The following is a 20,528-nucleotide window of genomic DNA, read 5'->3' as shown; positions in this document are numbered from 1 at the left end:
AGATAGTGTTGCCCTGTTTCAGGCGTTTTATCCCTGCACTGGTCACAAAGAGGTGAAAGTTCTTCATCAATAATACTTCTGTAGGCTATAAGTGGGCGAAGTCTGGTTACATCAACTCCATCACGCCTCTCACCACGACGAATTGTACAACTTTGTGACACTGAAGGACATAGGCTGTACATAGGGTGGAATATCCCTGGACATGTGTCTTCCAGTACGTCCAGCATCCCACCAGTATTTGCCACTGAATAGAGACGGACTTCCCAATGGCACATTAGAAACCTCAAGGCAAGGCCTGAATTCAAAGCTATTAACCTCATTCTTTAGCTATTCTGTCGTTTATTTACAGTGGCACAAATTTCAGTTGATGGAAAACCACCGGAGTTATGCCATTGTTAACAGCGCACGAGAGAGAGAGAGAGAGAGAGAGTGAGAGAGAGAGAGAGAGATGGAGAGAGACAGAGAGAGAGAGAGAGATAGAGAGAGAGAGAAAAGCAGACTGGCACCAGAAACAGCCATGTTGCCAATACCCTGAACTTTTCACTGTTCACTGTTCACGTGGTACGAAATTGGCAGCAGAGAGTGTTTTCTTACAACCGACAGTCGATTCACTGTGCTCCATAATGACTGAATGTTTTGCGTCGATTTTATCGATCATTAATAAAGGTGTTCACTTTCTTTTGCCCACTAGTTTATAAATTTACGATCAAACAATCAATGTCAATAATCACTAAATTGCACATATATCACAAAGAGAAAACCCGTCATAAACACGTGGTACCGCTTAGAAGTAATACAGTTAGTGTGAAGTGCGTTAGTATGAAACTTAGTGCAATGATTTAACTCCGCAGTGAACAATGTTTCATTCAAAGGGAAGCAACCCACGTGTGACCTGGATATTTTCGGCATTGAAAACAATACGCGATGTTGATATGGAAAGGCTCGTCTGGACTTCAAACTACAGATCGGCGGAAAGTTCTGCTGCGCCTGACTACCCTCCTTTTGTCCACAATTCATTGCCTTGTCTATGTTATCACCTGGCTACATGCTCCAGGCAAAATATGAAGTCCCTTGGTGCGGTGATCTTGTGCATTACCACCAAAGACCATCAACACACAATTGAGCTACTCTAATCATGATACTATACCCAAGACATCTGTAGTTCGCACGTGTTGTCTCAGAGGAGTTCACACAGGATAAGTCTGTAAACAATGATGGAGAAAGGAGCAACGGAATCAATAGTACTTCATGAGGAAAGAGTATATTTGGCGTCATGTCTGTAAACTTGAAAATGAAATGTTCTCCGCTGTTAAGAAACCGAAACGGATCCTTTTCATCGGCACCAGAATTTATGTTTCCATATATCTACTCATACATATCTAGAAGGCGTTTACCTGCGGAGAAACGTGTTGCAGAGGATTTGTACCTGTCGGAATGTACAGTTTTCAAACAAAACGATGAGAAGTGTTTTCGTCGAATCAAGTTTTATTGATGAAATATGTGACGCCACTTTACATACGTATGCCAGTAATCTGTAGTGAGTGAGTGAGTGAATGTCGAGAAATGTGACATGCTGAAATCTACTTCTGCTGAGGGTCGGGTTCTCCAACAAGCTTGATAGCGTCTATCTCCACTGCTGCCCCGATGTACCATGGATCCACAAAAACCCGGATGACGTCAGACGAAAACCCCAGCATCTAAAAGTCCAAGCATTGTTTATGAGAAAAAAATAAAATGTTTGCGGGACTGCACAGGCTTTTGTGTTTGTTTGTTATTTTATTCCAGCTATATGGAGGCGGTCTGTAAATAATCCAAAGTGTCAGCTGCGCGAAAAAAACCCCACAAAACAAAGCAAAACAAAACACCATATGACTTTTAATTGAATGGAAACTTTGCAGAGAAGACATAATCAGCACACTGAAAACGTGAAAGGTTATTTTGAGAGCATGAAGTGCCGTTGTACAGTCATGTGTCGGGTTACTGCAAGAGTGAGTGATTGAGTTATGTTTTACGCTCTTCATGACAGAATTTTATTGTGTACTTTTGCACATATATATTTATCAGAAGATCCTCTGGTGATGCACGTCAAGACTCACGATGAAAACAAGGAATTCCACAGCTATTTTAAACGTGCCAAGGTTGTTGGACATAATCTGAAATTTGAGATTTTGTTGATGGCGAAGTACTCCTTGACGGTACAGCAATGGGAGTAAACCAGGTGAAGTCCTTTACCAAGTCTGTCCAGAGTCGATTCTTTGTGGAGAAGCTTTCTGAGAACCCATTGTATCGTGTGCACATGCGGTGTGTGGAACAGAACAGCAATCCAACTGACTCCTTCGCCTGGATGAAGTCGGCTGGTCTCAATTGTGAAACTGAGGGCTTCCCTTTTGCAGCCCAGGACCAGTCACTTCCCACTCGCAATCGTCAGAATGTGATTCTTAATCAAAATATTAATATGAAATATCGATTATGCAATGAATTTACAGACTGCCCAACACCTTGTCAGTGGATGCCCTTCCTTGGCACAAACAGCATATCTTAAAAGACATGATGGCATGGCTCGCTGCTTTTACTATCGTCTCCGCCATGCCTGTGGCTTTGACTCCGAGGTCCATCCATGGTACGACCCTGAACATGTCCAGGGCGTCCTGGAAAATGATGCTTTTAAACTTCTCTGGAATAGGCCAATATACAGCCTGAGACATATTCCATCCAATAAACCCGATCTTGTCCTTTCTGATAAAACCAATGAAATTATTTATATCATTGAATTTTCTGTCCCCTTTGACAGCAATGTGATTGGCAAGATTCGGGAAAAGCATGATAAATATGCGGACCTCGCTTTTGAAATGTCTCGCTGGCATCCAAAGTACTCTGTCGTCAGGCTCCCCATTGTTCTCGGTGTCCTTGGTTTGGTACCTCGTGATCTCTTGACGCAGATCAGAAGAGTGCCCGGCTTCTCCACTGGGAGCACAGCCCTTCTGACAATCTGGGTAATGCAGAAGGCTGCAGTGTTGGGGAGCCTCCATATTCTCCGGAAAGTTCTTGGTGGGTTCGACTAGGCAGTGTTTCCTGGGAGAAGTCCCATTCGCTGTCTGGGCTGCGTGTAGAGGGGGCGAGAACCCTGAGCTGATGATGAGCCTTACTGGCCTGACTGTGCCAGGATCACCCAAACCCTCTCTGCTGCATATCAATCTTAATCTGTAAAACATATTAATAATAATCTGCCCTTTCTGAAGCCCGCCTCAATCTATGCTACAACATGTTACAAAATCAATATTACTACATGGCGGGGTTCGTTGTTTGGGGCGGTGGAACGTGGTACAATGTGTGAAGTTTATTTCTGGTGTACCCTTCCGTGACATTTGCTGAAATGTAGCATAAAACTGAACCCACCAACTCACGACTTCTTTGCACTTCTATCTGAATAATTTCTGAAGTAACAATGCCGCCATGATTACTGGGCACGTGTACTGCAGTGTCCGATCCCGCTTGTCGTGAGAGGCGACTTGCGAGATCACGTGATAATTCTGATACATACCATCCTGTCCCAACTCATGGTGTCAAACCATTGTACTGGTACGTGCGATTACTTATAGAGGTTTGAGCACGGGCATGACCAACAATCTGTTCAATTGGGAACAAGTCCAGCGTTAAACAAAATGAACTATTTTATGATTTGGTTTTTTCTTAAATCAAAATTAAAGGAAGAGAGATAGATTTTCTTACGTTGTCTAGAACTCTTTTAAAGATTCGGGCTGACGTGTAATAAAATGTGTCTCGCGAGTGATAGATCGTCTGAAATCCTCCAGGCTTTATGACTTCCAGCCTCCATGTTGCGCCTGCGCGGTACGTCTCATACACGTGCACTTCCTTTATGTAGAGCTTCATGGCGAACTTTACCTGTAAACATGAACGACGGATTAACCAACCGACCGACCAACCAAGCAACCAAACAGCCAACCAGCCAGTCAACCAAACAACCAACCAAACAACCAACCAAACAATGACAGATGCTGTTGAACGTCCACCCACCTCTATATACTGGCTCCTTCCCCAGTAGTATAAATTGGTCTGTCCCCAGGCTTTAACACTGTGGCCGTAAGTCGGGTACACGTCAGGCTTTCCGATCACCTGGATAGCGGCGCTGAGAAACATAAGGTGTTATCTGAATCAAAACTAAAATGAACATAATGAAACGAATGGACTAAGAGGTCTGGTAGCTTACGATGATGATGACGTTACAGGTACTTTTACTAGTAGAGATCCCGTTTGTATCGGTCTTCAGTCACAAAAGGCGAGCATGCTTGTCGTATGAGGCTATTAACGGGATTGGGTGGTCAGACCCGCTGACTTGGCATGTCATTGGTTCCCAATTGTGTAGATAGATGCTCATGACGTTGATCACTGGAGTATCTGGTCCAGCGTCGATTATTTACGATAGGTCGCTATATGGATGGGATGTTGCTGACTGCGGCGTAAAACTAAACTCATCCGCCCATAATCATAACTCTGTGGTAGTGACACTCACTCACTCACTCACTCACTCACTCACTGTGGATATAAGCCATAATGACAAACTGGTAAAAAATATTACGCGGAAACCGGAAAGCAAAACAAAACAAAAACCACACGTTGGTCAAGAGAACAGATTCATGTATAAAAAGATTAGTAGAGAATATCTACTTGTCTGAGACGCCCTGCTGTGACGAATAGTCCAGAACATCAGTCACCCACAGTCCAGCCTCTGCAATGAAAGACAAGGTGATACCGAGCTACAATCCCTTTGAATTCACACATTGTGCCTACGTGGGCGATCGAACCCCGGCCTCCAGCGTGAGGAACGAACGCTTTAACCACTAGGCTACCCCACCGCCCTCATTATCAGTTATCACACAGACATGGATGTCAAACAGAGAAACGTCTGTAAGAGGAGGTGTTTGTAATGCTTTTTAAAATACGGCATCTGTCTGAATTTTCTGCATTTTAATAATCAGTCTACTCAGTTCAAAACCAAGCAACGATAACCATCTCGTTGAAACAGATACGTCACTGATTTCTCTTGATATGTATGTATGATATGCATGATCAGACTGGTTACGTACCTGATGTAGCCGTCGTTGTCGTTGTTGGTGTAGTTGTAGTTGTAGTTGTTGTTGGTGTAGTAGTAGTGGTGGTGGTGGTAGTAGTAGTAGTAGTAGTGGTGGTGGTGGTGGTAGTAGTAGTAGTAGTGGTGGTGGTGGTAGTGGTAGTAGTAGGCGGCGTAGTAGTAGTAGTAGTGGTAGTAGTAGTAGTAGCAGTAGGTGAAGCAGTAGTAGTGGTGGCAGTAGTAGGCTGCGTAGTAGTAGTGGTAGTAGTAGGCTGCGTAGTAGTAGTGGTAGTAGTAGTAGTGGTAGTAGTAGGCTGCGTAGTAGTAGTGGTAGTAGTAGGCTGCGTAGTAGTAGTGGTAGTAGTAGTAGTAGTAGTAGTAGGTGAAGCAGTAGTAGTGGTGCTAGTAGTAGGCGGCGTAGTAGTAGTAGTGCTAGTAGTAGGCGACGTAGTAGTAGTAGTGGTGGTGGTAGTAGAGTCAGCAGGAGTAGTAGTTGTAGTAGAGATGGTGGTAGCAGTCAACGGTGTGATACTTGTGGTAGTAGTAGACGGAGCAGTAGTAGCAGCAGGAGTAGATGGAGTAGCAGTAGTAGCAGCAGCAGTAGTAGTACTAGTAGTAGTAGCAGCAGCAGTAGTAGTAGTTGCAGAAGGTGTAGTAGGAGTCGGAGTGGAAGTAGTTGTAGAGGCACTAACAGGAGCGCCAGTGTGAGCAGTGGTAGTGAATGTAGTTGTTGGTGGTGAAATCGTAGTCGAAGTCGATGAATCAGCAGTAGTAGTCGTAGATGGAGCAGTAGAATAATAAGCCGTGGTAGTTGTGGCCGTAGAAACGGATGAAGTCGTCGTCGGTGTGGGAGACGTCACAGTAGATGAAGTTGTCATCGTTGCTGAACCAGTAGTTGTAGTCGGTGGTGTTGCAGCGTGGACAGTTGATGTGGACGAAACATCTACGTAAACAATATTCATTATATTGTAACCATTAAACCATCAGTTGTCACGTTCTTTCGTTCAGATCATTAAGATTTTATGACGGAGGACGTGTTAGAAGTGCTCATTATGAATGTCCTTCAAAGAAACAAATAGAGTAGGGCTCATGACATATAAATTATTACACCATGCTATTCATGGTTGATGTTGAGTTGGTGCTATTTATTATGCATGCATTACAGATGAGACAGATGAACGCGAGACCCGGCTTTTGCTATTGTCTATTGGGTAATGTGACTATTTGACCGTGGAGCAGAACCCAGTATACCTAAAATGTTCAAGATGCCTCATGTCAACGCCCAGAGCAAAGGATGCATGTCAAGAGCTAAAGATCGCTGTCAAGAGCAAAGGGTCGATTGGTCAGAAGTCAGACTCTGCGAAGCATACCTCAAATGGCATGTAAATGGACAACTGCAAATTGTCAGACTGCCGACAGTCGTCAATGCTGTAGGTAACGTCAATGGTATACGCAACAACAATAGTGCAAGTAAAGTCAACGGCGTGTGTAACTAACGTGACTAACGTACTTAACGTCACTGTGAACGTAACGTCATTGTGTACGTAAGGGCAGTAGTGTGCGTGAAGTCAATGGTGTATGTAGCATCGATGCTGTACATGTAAGGTATGTCAGTGGTATAGTTAACGTAATGGTGTAAGTTACGTCCAACATTAATGGTGTGCATAAGTTGATAATGCACAGAGCGTCAATGACCAAACCGAAACATGAGTCTCATTAACCAATTCAAACTTTAACCACTAGGCTACCTACTTTTCAGCCGATCCGAAACGTTCTCGTGTGAAAGTAAAAAACCCACTAAGACACTACAAACAACATGGTTACACTAAATTCCAACTTCCTGTTTCATAAGAAAATGGTATTTGCAAATTAATTTTAATTTTAAAACTTAAAAATGTCGTAATTCTATATGTTATGTTGAGGTTTAGACAGCATGACCGATAAGAAGAGGTAACAGATTGCCCCAGAGATCGTACAATGATTCATAATTCATCTGGCTCACTAGTTACTCCTCTTATGTGTTTGTTTTCACTTATTAAGTTATTTTTGTAACGTACAATGTGACTGATATATTATCACATCCGTACCATATGTTCCTAGTGGCCCAGCCTGGTTTCGAGATTTGCACGATTTTCGTAAGAGATTAGGTGTTTCAAACAATGCTGATTAATATCAATATATCCGGTTGAATGAGTCAATATTCTGGAGCTGGTATTGTTCTAAGTTGCGCAATAAGACAGCCGGAAACAAGGCCGATGTGTAAGCAATGTTTTGACTCGTCGGAGTGTACGCACCGTCAATGGTGTACGTAACATCAATGATGTAAGTAACGTCAATGGTGTAAATAACGTCAATGGTGTACGTAAGATCAATGGTGTACGTAAGGTCAATGGTGTACGTAAGATCAATGGCATACGTAACATCCACGGTGTAAGTGTACGTACATAACGTGCATACAGCCTTGTGCAGAAGGTCCATGTTAAAAATCAGTGGAACTTAAGCAACGCTTTACACAGTGTGTCACGATGTGGGTTACCATGCTTAGCAGCTTGGCTTCTGGCTTCAGTCCTTCCCTACAATGAAGCACATGTGACACATGTAGTCACACAGTTCGGAGGTCGTTTTGTTTATAATTTCCTCTGCTCACCCAGCAGGGAATGGGTACCCTGTTGGATAGTGGCCACATTACCGCTAAACTTCGAGTGTCTTGCATTAGCGGTGTGAAACGTAACCTGTCCCCGGCGAGTAACTTGAGGTGGATGTTTGTTACTCTACAAACGTATTATATCTCATTAGTGTATTATAACCTGTCATGTATCAGATGAACTCCGACATGAAGGTCAGCCTGGGGCCATATGGCTGTGAGTGAGTGAGTTTAGATTTATGCCGCACTTCGCAATATTCCAGTGGTATGGCGGCGGCCAGTAAGTAATCGATTCTGGACCAGACTGTCCGGTGATAAAAATCAGGAGCGTCGATATACGCAATACGATGTGTGAACAAAGTCAGCGAGCCTGATAACCCTCCTCTTACGACAAACATGGCTTACTGAAGACCAATTCTAACCCAAATCTTCATGGATCCACATGACAGAATAGACAGTGGTGAGCTCACGTTGTGGATCAGCATTAATATGACTGACGGAACTCATTCTGTTCATGTAAGGGTGACCGGACAGTACTGTGTGGACAATGTCCCGTTTTCGTGTTTCGTCGGTGTATGAGTAGACGTTCTTGTTGTTTAGGACGTTGTGCTCACTGTGTAGAATTTGTCAGTGCTCAGACATCAAGCAACAACAATCACTTTGCCAGCTATGGGTCTTAAACCTTCCTCCAGGGAGCATTTCAGCAACATGCATGAGTCAAGTTAATGGGCCTCCGACAACGTTTGCTAAACTTGGTCAGGCGCTGCAAGAAGACTGAGACCAACTCTCTATCGGAGACTCATTCTCAATGTGCCTGATCGGGAAGAATGAATCTTTGATACATCATGTAGGTAGTATTGATAAAAAAACATTAATACAGAAAATTCCTGTCTCACCTGTCAGTGCGCTGAGATCGTCATCTGTATACACTGTCATGCACCATAGATTAATATGTGTTCCCGATGCGTTCATTTTCACAATACAACTTTTACAGGTTTGGGTTTCCACAAGAACGACAGTTTGGAATTGTGCAAGTGCCTTGTCAGGGACTGCTCTCTTTGAGCCAGTTACTTCAGGTATCAGTCAGTAAGCAGTGTGTGTATGTATATCATAAACCCCAGCCTTGGGGACCTCCTAAAGATGCACAAAGAACCCAAATTATAATGAGTCCAAATGTCATGACATACCACGTCGATGATAAGGTCAATGCAGTGTTCGCAATTAATTTTTAGCAAGTAGCAACTACTTGCAAACTGGTTTAAAAATAGGTAGCAAAATCTATTGGCAGCTAGCAGCATTCTTTCGTAATGTTGTTAATTCTTCCCTCCCAGTTCTATTACCGTCGTAAGCCCGTGAAGGTCCCGAGTAGAATAGGCCTTCAGCAACCCACGCTTGCCATAAACGGCGACAATGCTTGTCGTAAGTGGCGACTAACCGGATCGGGAGGTCAGGCTCGTTGTCGTAGGTCATAAGGAACTGTATTAGGTCTCCTTGTATTATCATATGATGTTTTACTGTCCTTACACGGGAAATGACAAACGTCTATTCTCAAACATCGGAATCAGCAATGTAATACTTATGTGCATGCACACTGTCTTGGCTGGTTCTCTGTCGCAATTTTAGTGACGAACAAAACACTCCGATGGGCATTTGGGAGAAAGTAAAATACCAGTATGGGTAAGTTTACGAGTGAAAGTGGAGATCTCTTCTTTGAAAGTGCTGACTAATTTATGAACTTAAGCAGTTTCATTAAAATACGCCAATTAGAAAGTTGCTGCTACTGTGTATTTTCTTTAGGTAGCAAAATAAGATTTTGAATAGCGAATTTGCTACCTCAAAGTGATGATTTCGAACACTGCAATGTGGTACTGACCGTTTGAAAAAAGACAGCCTGGGTTTTTGTCTTAAGAAAGGACTATTACCGCACGCGTATCATCAAAACCGTGCGTTTAACATAAATGCTGTAGCAGATACCATTGGTTCAAGTTTCGAGATACAATACTATGTACATATAGTACAATACATGTGTGACACATGGAGTAGTTGCCTGTGTCAGGTATATCTTACCTGGGTGTATGAGATGTATGTGTCAGTGTCAAGATCACGATTATCATAATAAATGTTCAGTGTTAAATCTGAAGGGTGACAGGTGAGGACTTGTGAGGACTTGTGAGCGAGGGCAGTGATGCAAGCGTTGAGCTATTGTTTGTGTCTGAGGTGTGCAGTATGAAAGACAATTGTATGTGGCTGGGGGGTCAATCAAGTAGGTTGGGAGGGGGGTGAGGAGGAGGGGGGAATATAAGGTTTTGTGTTATCTTTTAATGAGACTAGTTCAATGAATTGTTTGTATATGTATTGAGATTTAGCATTCAACTTATAATGTGTAACCTTAACTTAGATGAAATATGTGTAATATAATTGTTGAAGTTTGGAATGTGAAAGAATTGTGATTTATAATGTAAGCATTTGAGAATGTCTCTAAGCTAGTATATATGATGGGGTAATAATAATGTTCAGACAACAGTTACGTGTAAAGTATAGTGATAGTGTGGTATATTAAGTAACGGTAAAACAGCCCTGTAAACACATTTTGTATGTGTAAAACCCATATGCTGTGTATGTGTAAAGACACCATGTACATGGTGTGCTTTTTGTATTCAGTGTCCGGGGTAGGTGTTACACCCCGTAAGGCTGTCCCGACGATCGTGAGCCATCGACCCTGACAGGCCGCCTGTATAGAGTTGAACTGACCGGGGTGTCTGAGGAGTGTGCCGTGCCCCGCCAGTAAGGCTGCATCAGTTGATCATCAGGGATCACAGTGACATGCCGACAAAGTGTTTGGAAATGAACACGCAGGGGTAGGACCCCTGATATACCACCGAAATAATAAACTGTTTGAAACCCTACATATGGTGACAACAACATCGATTGTGATTGAAACAGTGAACAATAATTGACTGATGTGTGCTTTCAATGAATTGTTATTGTCTATTCCATCTTCAGTGTAAATGATATAATTATATGATTTGTTGTGTGTTTCTTTAAATGCATTTGTAGTGTTGTGATATTGTGAGTTGTTGTGAGAGTGTTGATATGACTGAAGAGTGAAGTATGACAGGCGTGCGTGAGTGTGTAGGGAAAGAGTCAGAGGGTGGATGGTGAGGTGAGAATGCAGGTGTGAAGGCAAACCTAAATGGTTTATTGTAAATAAGATAGATTTAGTTAATAAATTGCATTAACTTTTAAATCTGGGGTTTGGTTTTTCCTCTAGTATGTGACAGTCAGGCATATCATACCTTAGTGGTAGTAGATGTCAGTGTCAGGTATATCTTACCTTAGTGGTAGTAGATGTCAGTGTCAGGTATATCTTACCTTGGTGTTAGTAGATGTCAGCGTCAGGTATATCTTACCTTGGTGTTAGTAGATGTCAGTGTCAGGTATATCTTACCTTGCTGGTAGCAGATGTGTGTGTCAGGTATACCTTACCTTAGTGGCAGTAGATGTCAGTGTCAGGCATATCTTACCTTGGTGTTAGTAGATGTCAGTGTCAGGCATATCTTACCATGGTGGTAGTAGATGTCAAGTGTCAGGTATATTTTACTTTGGTGGTAATTGATGTCAGTGTCAGGTATATCTTACCTTGGTGTTAGTGGATACCTGTGTCAGGTATATCTTACCTTGATGGTAGTAGATGTCAGTGTCAGGTATATCTTACCTTGGTGGTAGCGGCTGTCAGTGTCAGGTATATCTTACCTTGGTGGTAGTAGATGTCAGTGTCAGGTATATCTTACTTTGGTGGTAGTGGATGTCTATGTCAGGTGTCAGGTATATCTTACTTTGGTGGTAGTGGATGTCAGTGTCAGGTATATCTTACCTTGGTGTCAGTGGATGTCTGTGTCAGGTTAGTCTTACCTTGACGGTAGTAGATGTCAGTGTCCGGTGTAGTGACCACTGTCAGTTTCTGTGGTGGCTGACTGTGGAGAACACACTCCCCTGAGTCTGAATACGCCACGGACAGACACCCTTCCTCGTGATGACACAGGACAGAACACTCCGCCCGACTGGGAACCGTCTTGTTAATTACAACGTAATCTGTGGCGGCTTTGCCACTGAATACGAGGTCAAACACCTCATCAACACACAAACTACTTCCCTGAGTACATATAAATACACAGTCCAGTATCACCCAAACAAAAAACACCAGTGTGACATCGATGGACATTACTGGAAATCCTCTTTGCAGCCTTGTTTGCTTGCTCTCGTCAAAGAACAATTCCTTGAAGACACAATTACGGTGATGATACTGTTTGCTTTATCTGAAACTCGCATTGAAGTCCGTGTCTTTTCTCGAAGGAATAAAATCGTTTATGCATGTGAATTTCGAAGCGTTTGGACCGCTGCTCTTAATCAGGTGATTAAAGTGTCGAAGGGTACTTTACTTTACATCTATAATAAGCACGAAGAAAACAACGTAAACCTGATGAACAGTGTCATCTATTTTCCTTGGTAATTTCTTTAAAAAAGGGTGACGATGAAGTAAGAGTTCAGTGAACAACATCTATGACGAATGCAATTCCATTACGTTTTTCGATGAGGAGAACGTGGCAGCTGTACGAAAAGAACATAATGGCTTATAATTAAATGGATGGTTTTCAATAAAGACAAAATTAACGACGTGGAACATATCTGCAAAACATGAAACGTGGTTTTAAGTGCATGAAGTGTCTTTGTATGGCGTCTCCGGTTACTACGAAATTTGATGATCTAATTAACTGGAAAGACAGTTGTTTTGTTTGTTAATCTAAAACCGCACTCAGCATTATTCCAGCTATTTGGCGTCGGTATGTAAATAATCGAGTCTGGACCAGACAACCAAGTGATCAACAGCATGATCATGGATCTACGCCATTTGGATACAATGACATGTGTCACGTTAGTCGTGTTGTACGATGAGTATAAGTAGCTGAAGACAAAGTCTAACCCGGATCTTCACAGGTATTATGTCTTCTACAAATCAACTGCTTTGACCTCGCCTTTATCCCTGCGAGATTTTCACCCTTAAATTGATCTCCTAGGACAGCTGGCAGTAACTGGATAAGATGCTCGGGTTCTAAATGCAGATGTCAAGTGTCGGCAGACACTTGAGCATGCACTAGTGCGTGGATATGTGCGCTGTATAAATATCCTATCTATCTATCTATCTGTCTATCTATCTATCTATCTATCTATCTATCTATCTGTTCAGTACCGTCGAGGGTGATGGGTGGAGGAGTGTTGTTGTTGCTTGACTTCATAAGGCTGGTGGGAGTCCAAACGTCTTTGTGGCTACGGAGTGTTTGTTCATCACTGAGGTCAGCACCTGGAGGTCGTCAAATGTCAGGATAAGATCAGTCAGTGCTTTGGTCTTGGCTTTGTCGAAAAATTGCGCCGTCATGACTGTGCCGGATGTACACCCCCTGTACCTGGCCCTGGTTGGCTGGTCTGGGGACAAAAGTGAAGAAGAGTGATCGTGTGAGTTTAGTTAGTTGAGCCATTTTCAGCAATATTCCTGCAATATCACGGGACACCAGAAGAGGCTGAGGAGAACGGTGGTCAAATCACAAGCCGACAGCACTCCACTGAATGCTTCGAAACGGATCGTTCAATGTCCGAGTCTGATGATGTGGATGAGCTTGCCAGCTAGAGGACCAGAAGGTCAAAGGTCTTACTGAGGTTCTTGAGCAAGATGTACAGATCCATAATCTGCTCAATGTTTATATAATGCATGTATGTAAGATTTCGTATGTTAAGTGATGGCCGAGTGAGTATTGTTTTATGCCGCTTTTAGCAATATACCAGCAATGTCATGGCAGGGGACACCAAAACGGACTTCACACATTGTACCCATGTGGGGAATCGGACCTTTGTCTTCGAACAAATGTGTTAAATGTAATGCGTAAATGATAGATATAATGCTCTGGTGTGTGTGTGTGTGTGTGTGTGGTGTGTGGTGTGTGGTGTGTGGTGTGTGGTGTGTGGGGTGTGTGTGTGTGTGTGTGTGTGTGTGTGTGTGTGTGTGTGTGTGTGTGTGTGTGTGTGTGTGTGTGTGTGTGTGTGTGTGTGTGTGTGTGTGTGTGTATGCTGTATATCAACCTCGTCCGAAGGATTGGCAAACACCAATTAACTTAACTGCTACTACTACTACTGAATATATACTGCCGCTGTACTGCCACTGAATATATACTGCCTCACTATTACCTCTGCATATATACTGCCTCTCTACTACCTCTGCATATATACTGCCTCTCTACTACCTCTGCATATATACAGCCGCTCTACTGTCACTGAATATATACTGCCTCCCTGCTGTCACTGAATATGTACTTATTTCTAAATACTCTACTTCAGGAATTGGGCCAGCTTGGTGAAAACCTGCTGATTAAACTTGAGGTCGATATCAACGGTACTATTAATGATCTCGTTGATATGATATTGGAATCTGATGAATATATGAAAAATAATAAACAGTTTAGCAGAGAATGTAAATTGGTCAAGAGAAAAGCACTCAGAGCCTGACAGTCACAGACACACATACTGTAAAGATAAAATATGTGTAAGGAATGTTACAGGAACTCAAAAGTAATAAACTAAACAGACTAAGTACTTCTATGCATTGTCAGTCTAAATTCTGGAAAGAAATTCGACATATCAAAACTAAACGCTCTCAACAAGATTCAGGTTCCAAAACTGAGTGGTTCATCCATTTCAGGCCTATATCAGGGAGCAAGAGACGTAGGGTGCCGTCACTTAACGGCCGCCTGGGCGCTGACCATGCACGGCCCATTCCTATGTTGCACATCGACGTAAAGCTGGTTTCCAGGGCTATCTGGCGGTGTCATCAGAAATGACCTGCCGTCGACAGGTTCGACGTCGGGACGCTTTAAAGTCCGATGTAACTCGATTTTTGGCAGCTTTTCACGCTGCGGGTACTTGTCATGTTTCGTACATCGACCCCAGGGTTTTGATTTGACTCTGGATCGGAAGCCCTGTGTCTTGGCTTTCACGTCATGTGCGACACATGCGGGTGCAGTCATGTTTTCCCACCCTTAAAGCCACCCAAAGCTAAGCCCCGTGCGCGTAACGGAGGCCAAAACAGCTCAGATTTGATATCACCAGGGTTTGATCTATGCATCCTGCGTTCACTAATTGTCCCATCCCGGGAGAAAGAGACATACTGCACACATATCATACATGAAAATTCGGCCACGTGCATGAAGCACCTGGGGTTATCACGGGGTCGACATGGGGTGCCTGGTTGGGCGTCCACGCCCATTTTCCCATCTGTTATAGACCTGTAATTTTACCAAGACAAAAGCCTTACTCGGAGAGCATCTTTTAAACGTCACTCGAACGATATTCACATCCTATTGACAGGTTTCACATCGACGTGAAGCTGGTCCCCAGGGCTATCTGGTGGTAACATCAGAAGTGACAAATCTTTACCGGGTTCGACGCCGGGGCGCTTTTAAGCCCGATTTATGGCAATTTTTTCACGCTGTAGGTACTTGTCATGTTTCGTACATCGACCCCAGGGTTTTGTCTTCGACATGGGTCGGAAGCCCTGTGTCTTGACTTTCGCGTCATGTGCGACACGTGTGGCTGCCGTTATGTTTTCCCACCCTTAAAGCCACCCAAAGCCAAAGCCTGTGCGTGCGGCGGGATGCAAAACAGCTTATTTGATATCACGCGAGTGAGTGAGTGAGTGAGTGAGTGAGTGAGTGAGTGAGTGAGTGAGTGAGTGAGTGAGTGAGTGAGTGAGTGAGTGAGTGAGTGAGTGAGTGAGTGAGTGAGTGAGTGAGTGAGTGAGTGAGTGAGTGAGTGAGTGAGTGAGTGAGTGAGTGAGTGAGTGAGTGAGTGAGTGAGTGAGTGAGTGAGTGAGAGTGATTAAACATACCTACACATACACTTACGAATTGAAAGCCAGAACTGCCCATTAGCTTTTGGTGTCAGGTGTACGCCGTCCTTGGCTAGCAGCGCAGGTCCCATCCTCATGTGCTGGCTGTGTTCCCAAAGGGTGGCATCCAGACGGCGTCGCAACATCTTCTTCAAGCGCCGGTTCGCCTCCTCCACCTTCCGCTTGTAGGCAGAGACCGTCATGTTCCTTGGTTTTACCCTCGGAAACAGACTCCCTATCACCGCCCTGGAGCCTGGCCGTTTCCACCGAAGGTAGTCCAGAAGATCCAGCAGGTCTTCGACCAGGTCCCGAGGATCAGTAGAGGCCGACACGTCGTTCTCTCCCACTTGAAAGAACACAATGCCCTGAAAAGCTGCATCAAGGGCATCCACCTCAGCTTTCATCCGAGCGACGGTCGCCCCTCCGATCCCACGCACGGTAGTGAGGATGCCATGTGGAGGGGGACAGACTTGAACAAGTCGCCGCACGAAACTATGCCCCAGGATGGCAAAGTGCAGTGGCTTTGAAACAGGAGCTTCAAAAAGTGCGCAGGCCATGACTTGAATGAAGTTAGTCTTCAAAAACGATTTCTGACAATGAGTTGTGTCAAATAATATCAGCACAAGTGCCGTGATGCTCGTATCTGACTGCTAAGTATATATAGCCTGGGTCATTGATACGTGTTTGTACTGAGCTCTGCATTGAACTCACGGGATCAATCGTTCATGGATTAAGACCTGTTGTTAGCTTAAGCCTGACACGACTCACTCATCTCGTTCAGTTATGGGATAAAACAACGAGTCAATGATTGGTGTTTTCAGTCGTAATTGCCGCCACTTTGATTGGCTTCTCACTCAGAAACTCACGGATTAGGCATTACCATCAAAGCATCAGAGCCAAGCTTGTGTGTCCCACCCCGACAAGTGCTTCTGCAAACATGACACCAGTCACGGCACAATTCCAGACAATGTAGTGATGTGATGTGATTGTGTTTGTCTTGTGTGAGGGTGACCTGTAGTAACGCTAAAAATCACAAAGGCAGTGTCTTCGCTTTCTCTCCAGCTGGAATTAAAGACAATACCAAGGCTACATTTCCATACAGCATCAAACAACTTCCATACAACATCAAACTATCGGGAGTACGGATCACACCAGCTGGAACTAAAGACAATACCAAGGCTACATTTCCATGCAACATCAAACTATCGGCAAACATGGAAACCCGGTACTAAGCATCACACCAGCTGGAATTAAAGACAATGCCAAGGCTACATTTCCATACAACATCAAACAACTTCCATGCAACATCAAACTATCGGGAGTACGGATCACACCAGCTGGAACTAAAGACAATACCAAGGCTACATTTCCATGCAACATCAAACTATCGGCAAACATGGAAACCCGGCATTAAGCATCACACCAGCTGGAATTAAAGACAATGCCAAGGCTACATTTCCATACAACATCAAACAACTTCCATGCAGCATCAAACTATCGGGAGTACGGATCACACCAGCTGGAACTAAAGACAATACCAAGGCTACATTTCCATGCAACATCAAACTATCGGCAAACATGGAAACCCGGTACTAAGCATCACACCAGCTGGAATTAAAGACAATTTTTCCGGGCCAGTTTGTAGGCATTGAAAATATGGCACCTTCACCCGGTAACATATTATCAATGCCTCGGCCGAACGACTGACTTTGTAGACCTTGATGCAAGTATACCATTTCACTTGGGTCAAGGGTTACATCATCTACCCTTTTCCACCTACTTTGTTTATTTCGCGCTTTTAGTTTTTTATTAGTGGTGTTAGGTGTTTTTGGTTTGAGTTGGTAATGTTTGAGTTTCGTAGTCACCTTCTCTCTCTCTTGGTAATTTTTTCACGTTAATTTAATGTTTTTGGTTTGGGGTTAAGTGGTTTAGGCGGTGTTACTTTTGTCCTTTTAGTTTGGCGTTTATCTCCAGTTTTACGTTCTGTCATTGTCAGTGTTTATTATTCAGTTATACGCACCGCGGTATTCATGGTTTTAGCTTTAAATTTATGTCATTTAGGTTTGGGTTAGCGGATTAGTTTTAACATTGTCGGTATTGATGATTTTAGCTTTAAGGTTATGTCATTTAGGTTAATTCGGAATGGGTTAGTGATTTGGTGTAGAGAGAAGGACGTGGACTTTCCGTTTTAATTTTATGTTACTTTGATTGGAGGTTAATGGTTTGGATTAGAAGGGAACAGCGTTAGGTTGTTCTTTTAATTTAGCATGCACCATGATAACCATAGCTCACGAATTATTGAATACCCATACAATTGCCGTACATAATGGACAGATACCTCAAATATGTTAACACAAATGTATCATACAAATCATGAAACCTGGAAGGATACAACTTTCATTCCAAAGTCTGATTGCTGTGAAGGCACACTTGAGTCGACGTAGGAAGGAGGTCGTGGTTCTTCAAGTACTGTTGGCAGTTGAGCTGCTACACGTGAACAACACACACTACGCTTTACATCAACATGCATAACAAAACGTCAATGTCCGTCTGGCATGTCATGCCGTCGCATCTACCCATCAAGTAGATGTCTCTCGTAGCTGTAGACACTACAGCAATAAACCGCTCATTTCCCATATGCCACACCTTAGGGAATCGCAAAGATTTGACACGGCAAATCATGAACAATTACCACCAAATCGACCTAGAGTCTCCTGTCAAGACTCGAACTGGTCTGCCTGCGCCAGCTACCGTTTTACCATCATCGGCACTCCTCTCGGGATCGACCCTCGCCTGCTATGCAACACCAGCATGTCGATCTGCTTCCGACACTATCACCCATCTCTAGGCAAAAGTCAGCAGAGTCTACACTTGCTCACGGGCAAATCAAGACTCGAACGGGTTTGCCTGCGCCAGCTACCGTTTCACCATCATCGACTCTCCTCTCGGGATCGTCCCCTCGCCTGCTATGCAACACCAGCCTGTCGATCTGCTTCCGACACTATCACCCATCTCTAGGTAAAAGTCAGCAGAGTCTACACTTGCTCACGGGCAAATCAAGACTCGAACGGGTTTGCCTGCGCCAGCTACCGTTTCACCATCATCGCCTCTCGTCTCGAGGTCGCCCCCTCAACCTCTGTGCAACACCAGTGTTTTGCCTGCTTCGTGGCTGAGACATCGCCTGCTTCTAGGTAAAATCACCGGCGTATGCACTTGCTCACGGGCGAATCAAGACTCGAACCGGTTCGCTGCGCCAGCTACCCTGTCACCATCATCGCCTATCCTCTCGGGATCGTCCCCTCGCCTGCTATGCAACACCAACCTGTCGCTCTGCTTCCGACACTATCACCCATCTCTAGGCAAAAGTCAGCAGAGTCTACACTTGCTCACGGGCAAATCAAGACTCGAACGGGTTTGCCTGCGCCAGCTACCGTTTCACCATCATCGACTCTCCTCTCGGGATCGTCCCCTCGCCTGCTATGCAACACCAGCCTTTCGATCTGCTTCCGACACTATCACCCATCTCTAGGCAAAAGTCAGCAGAGTCTACACTTGCTCACGGGCAAATCAAGACTCGAACGGGTTTGCCTGCGCCAGCTACCGTTTCACCATCATCGCCTCTCCTCTCGGGATCGTCCCCTCGCCTGCTATGCAACACCAGCATGTCGATCTGCTTCCGACACTATCACCCATCTCTAGGCAAAAGTCAGCAGAGTCTACACTTGCTCACGGGCAAATCAAGACTCGAACGGGTTTGCCTGCGCCAGCTACCGTTTTACCATCATCGCCTCTCGTCTCGAGGTCGCCCCCTCAACCTCTGTGCAACACCAGTGTTTTGCCTGCTTCGTGGCTGAGACATCGCCTGCTTCTAGGTAAAATCACCGGCGTATGCACTTGCTCACGGGCGAATCAAGACTCGAACCGGTTCGCTGCGCCAGCTACCCTGTCACCATCATCGCCTATCCTCTCGGGATCGTCCCCTCGCCTGCTATGCAACACCAACCTGTCGCTCTGCTTCCGACACTATCACCCATCTCTAGGCAAAAGTCAGCAGAGTCTACACTTGCTCACGGGCAAATCAAGACTCGAACGGGTTTGCCTGCGCCAGCTACCGTTTCACCATCATCGACTCTCCTCTCGGGATCGTCCCCTCGCCTGCTATGCAACACCAGCCTGTCGATCTGCTTCCGACACTATCACCCATCTCTAGGTAAAAGTCAGCAGAGTCTACACTTGCTCACGGGCAAATCAAGACTCGAACGGGTTTGCCTGCGCCAGCTACCGTTTCACCATCATCGCCTCTCGTCTCGAGGTCGCCCCCTCAACCTCTGTGCAACACCAGTGTTTTGCCTGCTTCGTGGCTGAGACATCGCCTGCTTCTAGGTAAAATCACCGGCGTATGCACTTGCTCACGGGCGAATCAAGACTCGAACCGGTTCGCTGCGCCAGCTACCCTGTCACCATCATCGCCTATCCTCTCGGGATCGTCCCCTCGCCTGCTATGCAACACCAACCTGTCGCTCTGCTTCCGACACTATCACCCATCTCTAGGCAAAAGTCAGCAGAGTCTACACTTGCTCACGGGCAAATCAAGACTCGAACGGGTTTGCCTGCGCCAGCTACCGTTTCACCATCATCGACTCTCCTCTCGGGATCGTCCCCTCGCCTGCTATGCAACACCAACCTGTCGCTCTGCTTCCGACACTATCACCCATCTCTAGGCAAAAGTCAGCAGAGTCTACACTTGCTCACGGGCAAATCAAGACTCGAACGGGTTTGCCTGCGCCAGCTACCGTTTCACCATCATCGACTCTCCTCTCGGGATCGTCCCCTCGCCTGCTATGCAACACCAGCCTTTCGAT

At 44.7% G+C, this 20,528-nt stretch overlaps 1 protein-coding gene across 1 annotated transcript; it reads right to left on the bottom strand.

Annotated features, from left to right (window-relative positions):
- Positions 1 to 1,508: 1,508 nt before the first annotated feature.
- On the bottom strand, positions 1,509 to 11,977 carry LOC137255263 (integumentary mucin C.1-like). Its single transcript, XM_067792711.1, has 6 exons — positions 11,646 to 11,977; positions 5,106 to 6,032; positions 4,687 to 4,747; positions 4,036 to 4,147; positions 3,730 to 3,903; positions 1,509 to 1,697 (listed from the first exon to the last, which is right to left on the bottom strand). The coding sequence occupies exons 1-6, from the start codon at positions 11,953 to 11,955 to the stop codon at positions 1,581 to 1,583; spliced, it is 1,701 nt and encodes a 566-aa protein (XP_067648812.1). The 5' UTR covers positions 11,956 to 11,977; the 3' UTR covers positions 1,509 to 1,580.
- Positions 11,978 to 20,528: the final 8,551 nt, after the last annotated feature.

The sequence above is a fragment of the Haliotis asinina genome, chromosome 11 (assembly GCF_037392515.1).
Source record: "Haliotis asinina isolate JCU_RB_2024 chromosome 11, JCU_Hal_asi_v2, whole genome shotgun sequence".
In the NCBI taxonomy this organism is placed as follows: Eukaryota; Metazoa; Mollusca; class Gastropoda; order Lepetellida; family Haliotidae; genus Haliotis; species Haliotis asinina.
This window is presented reverse-complemented; position numbering and strand designations above follow the sequence as displayed.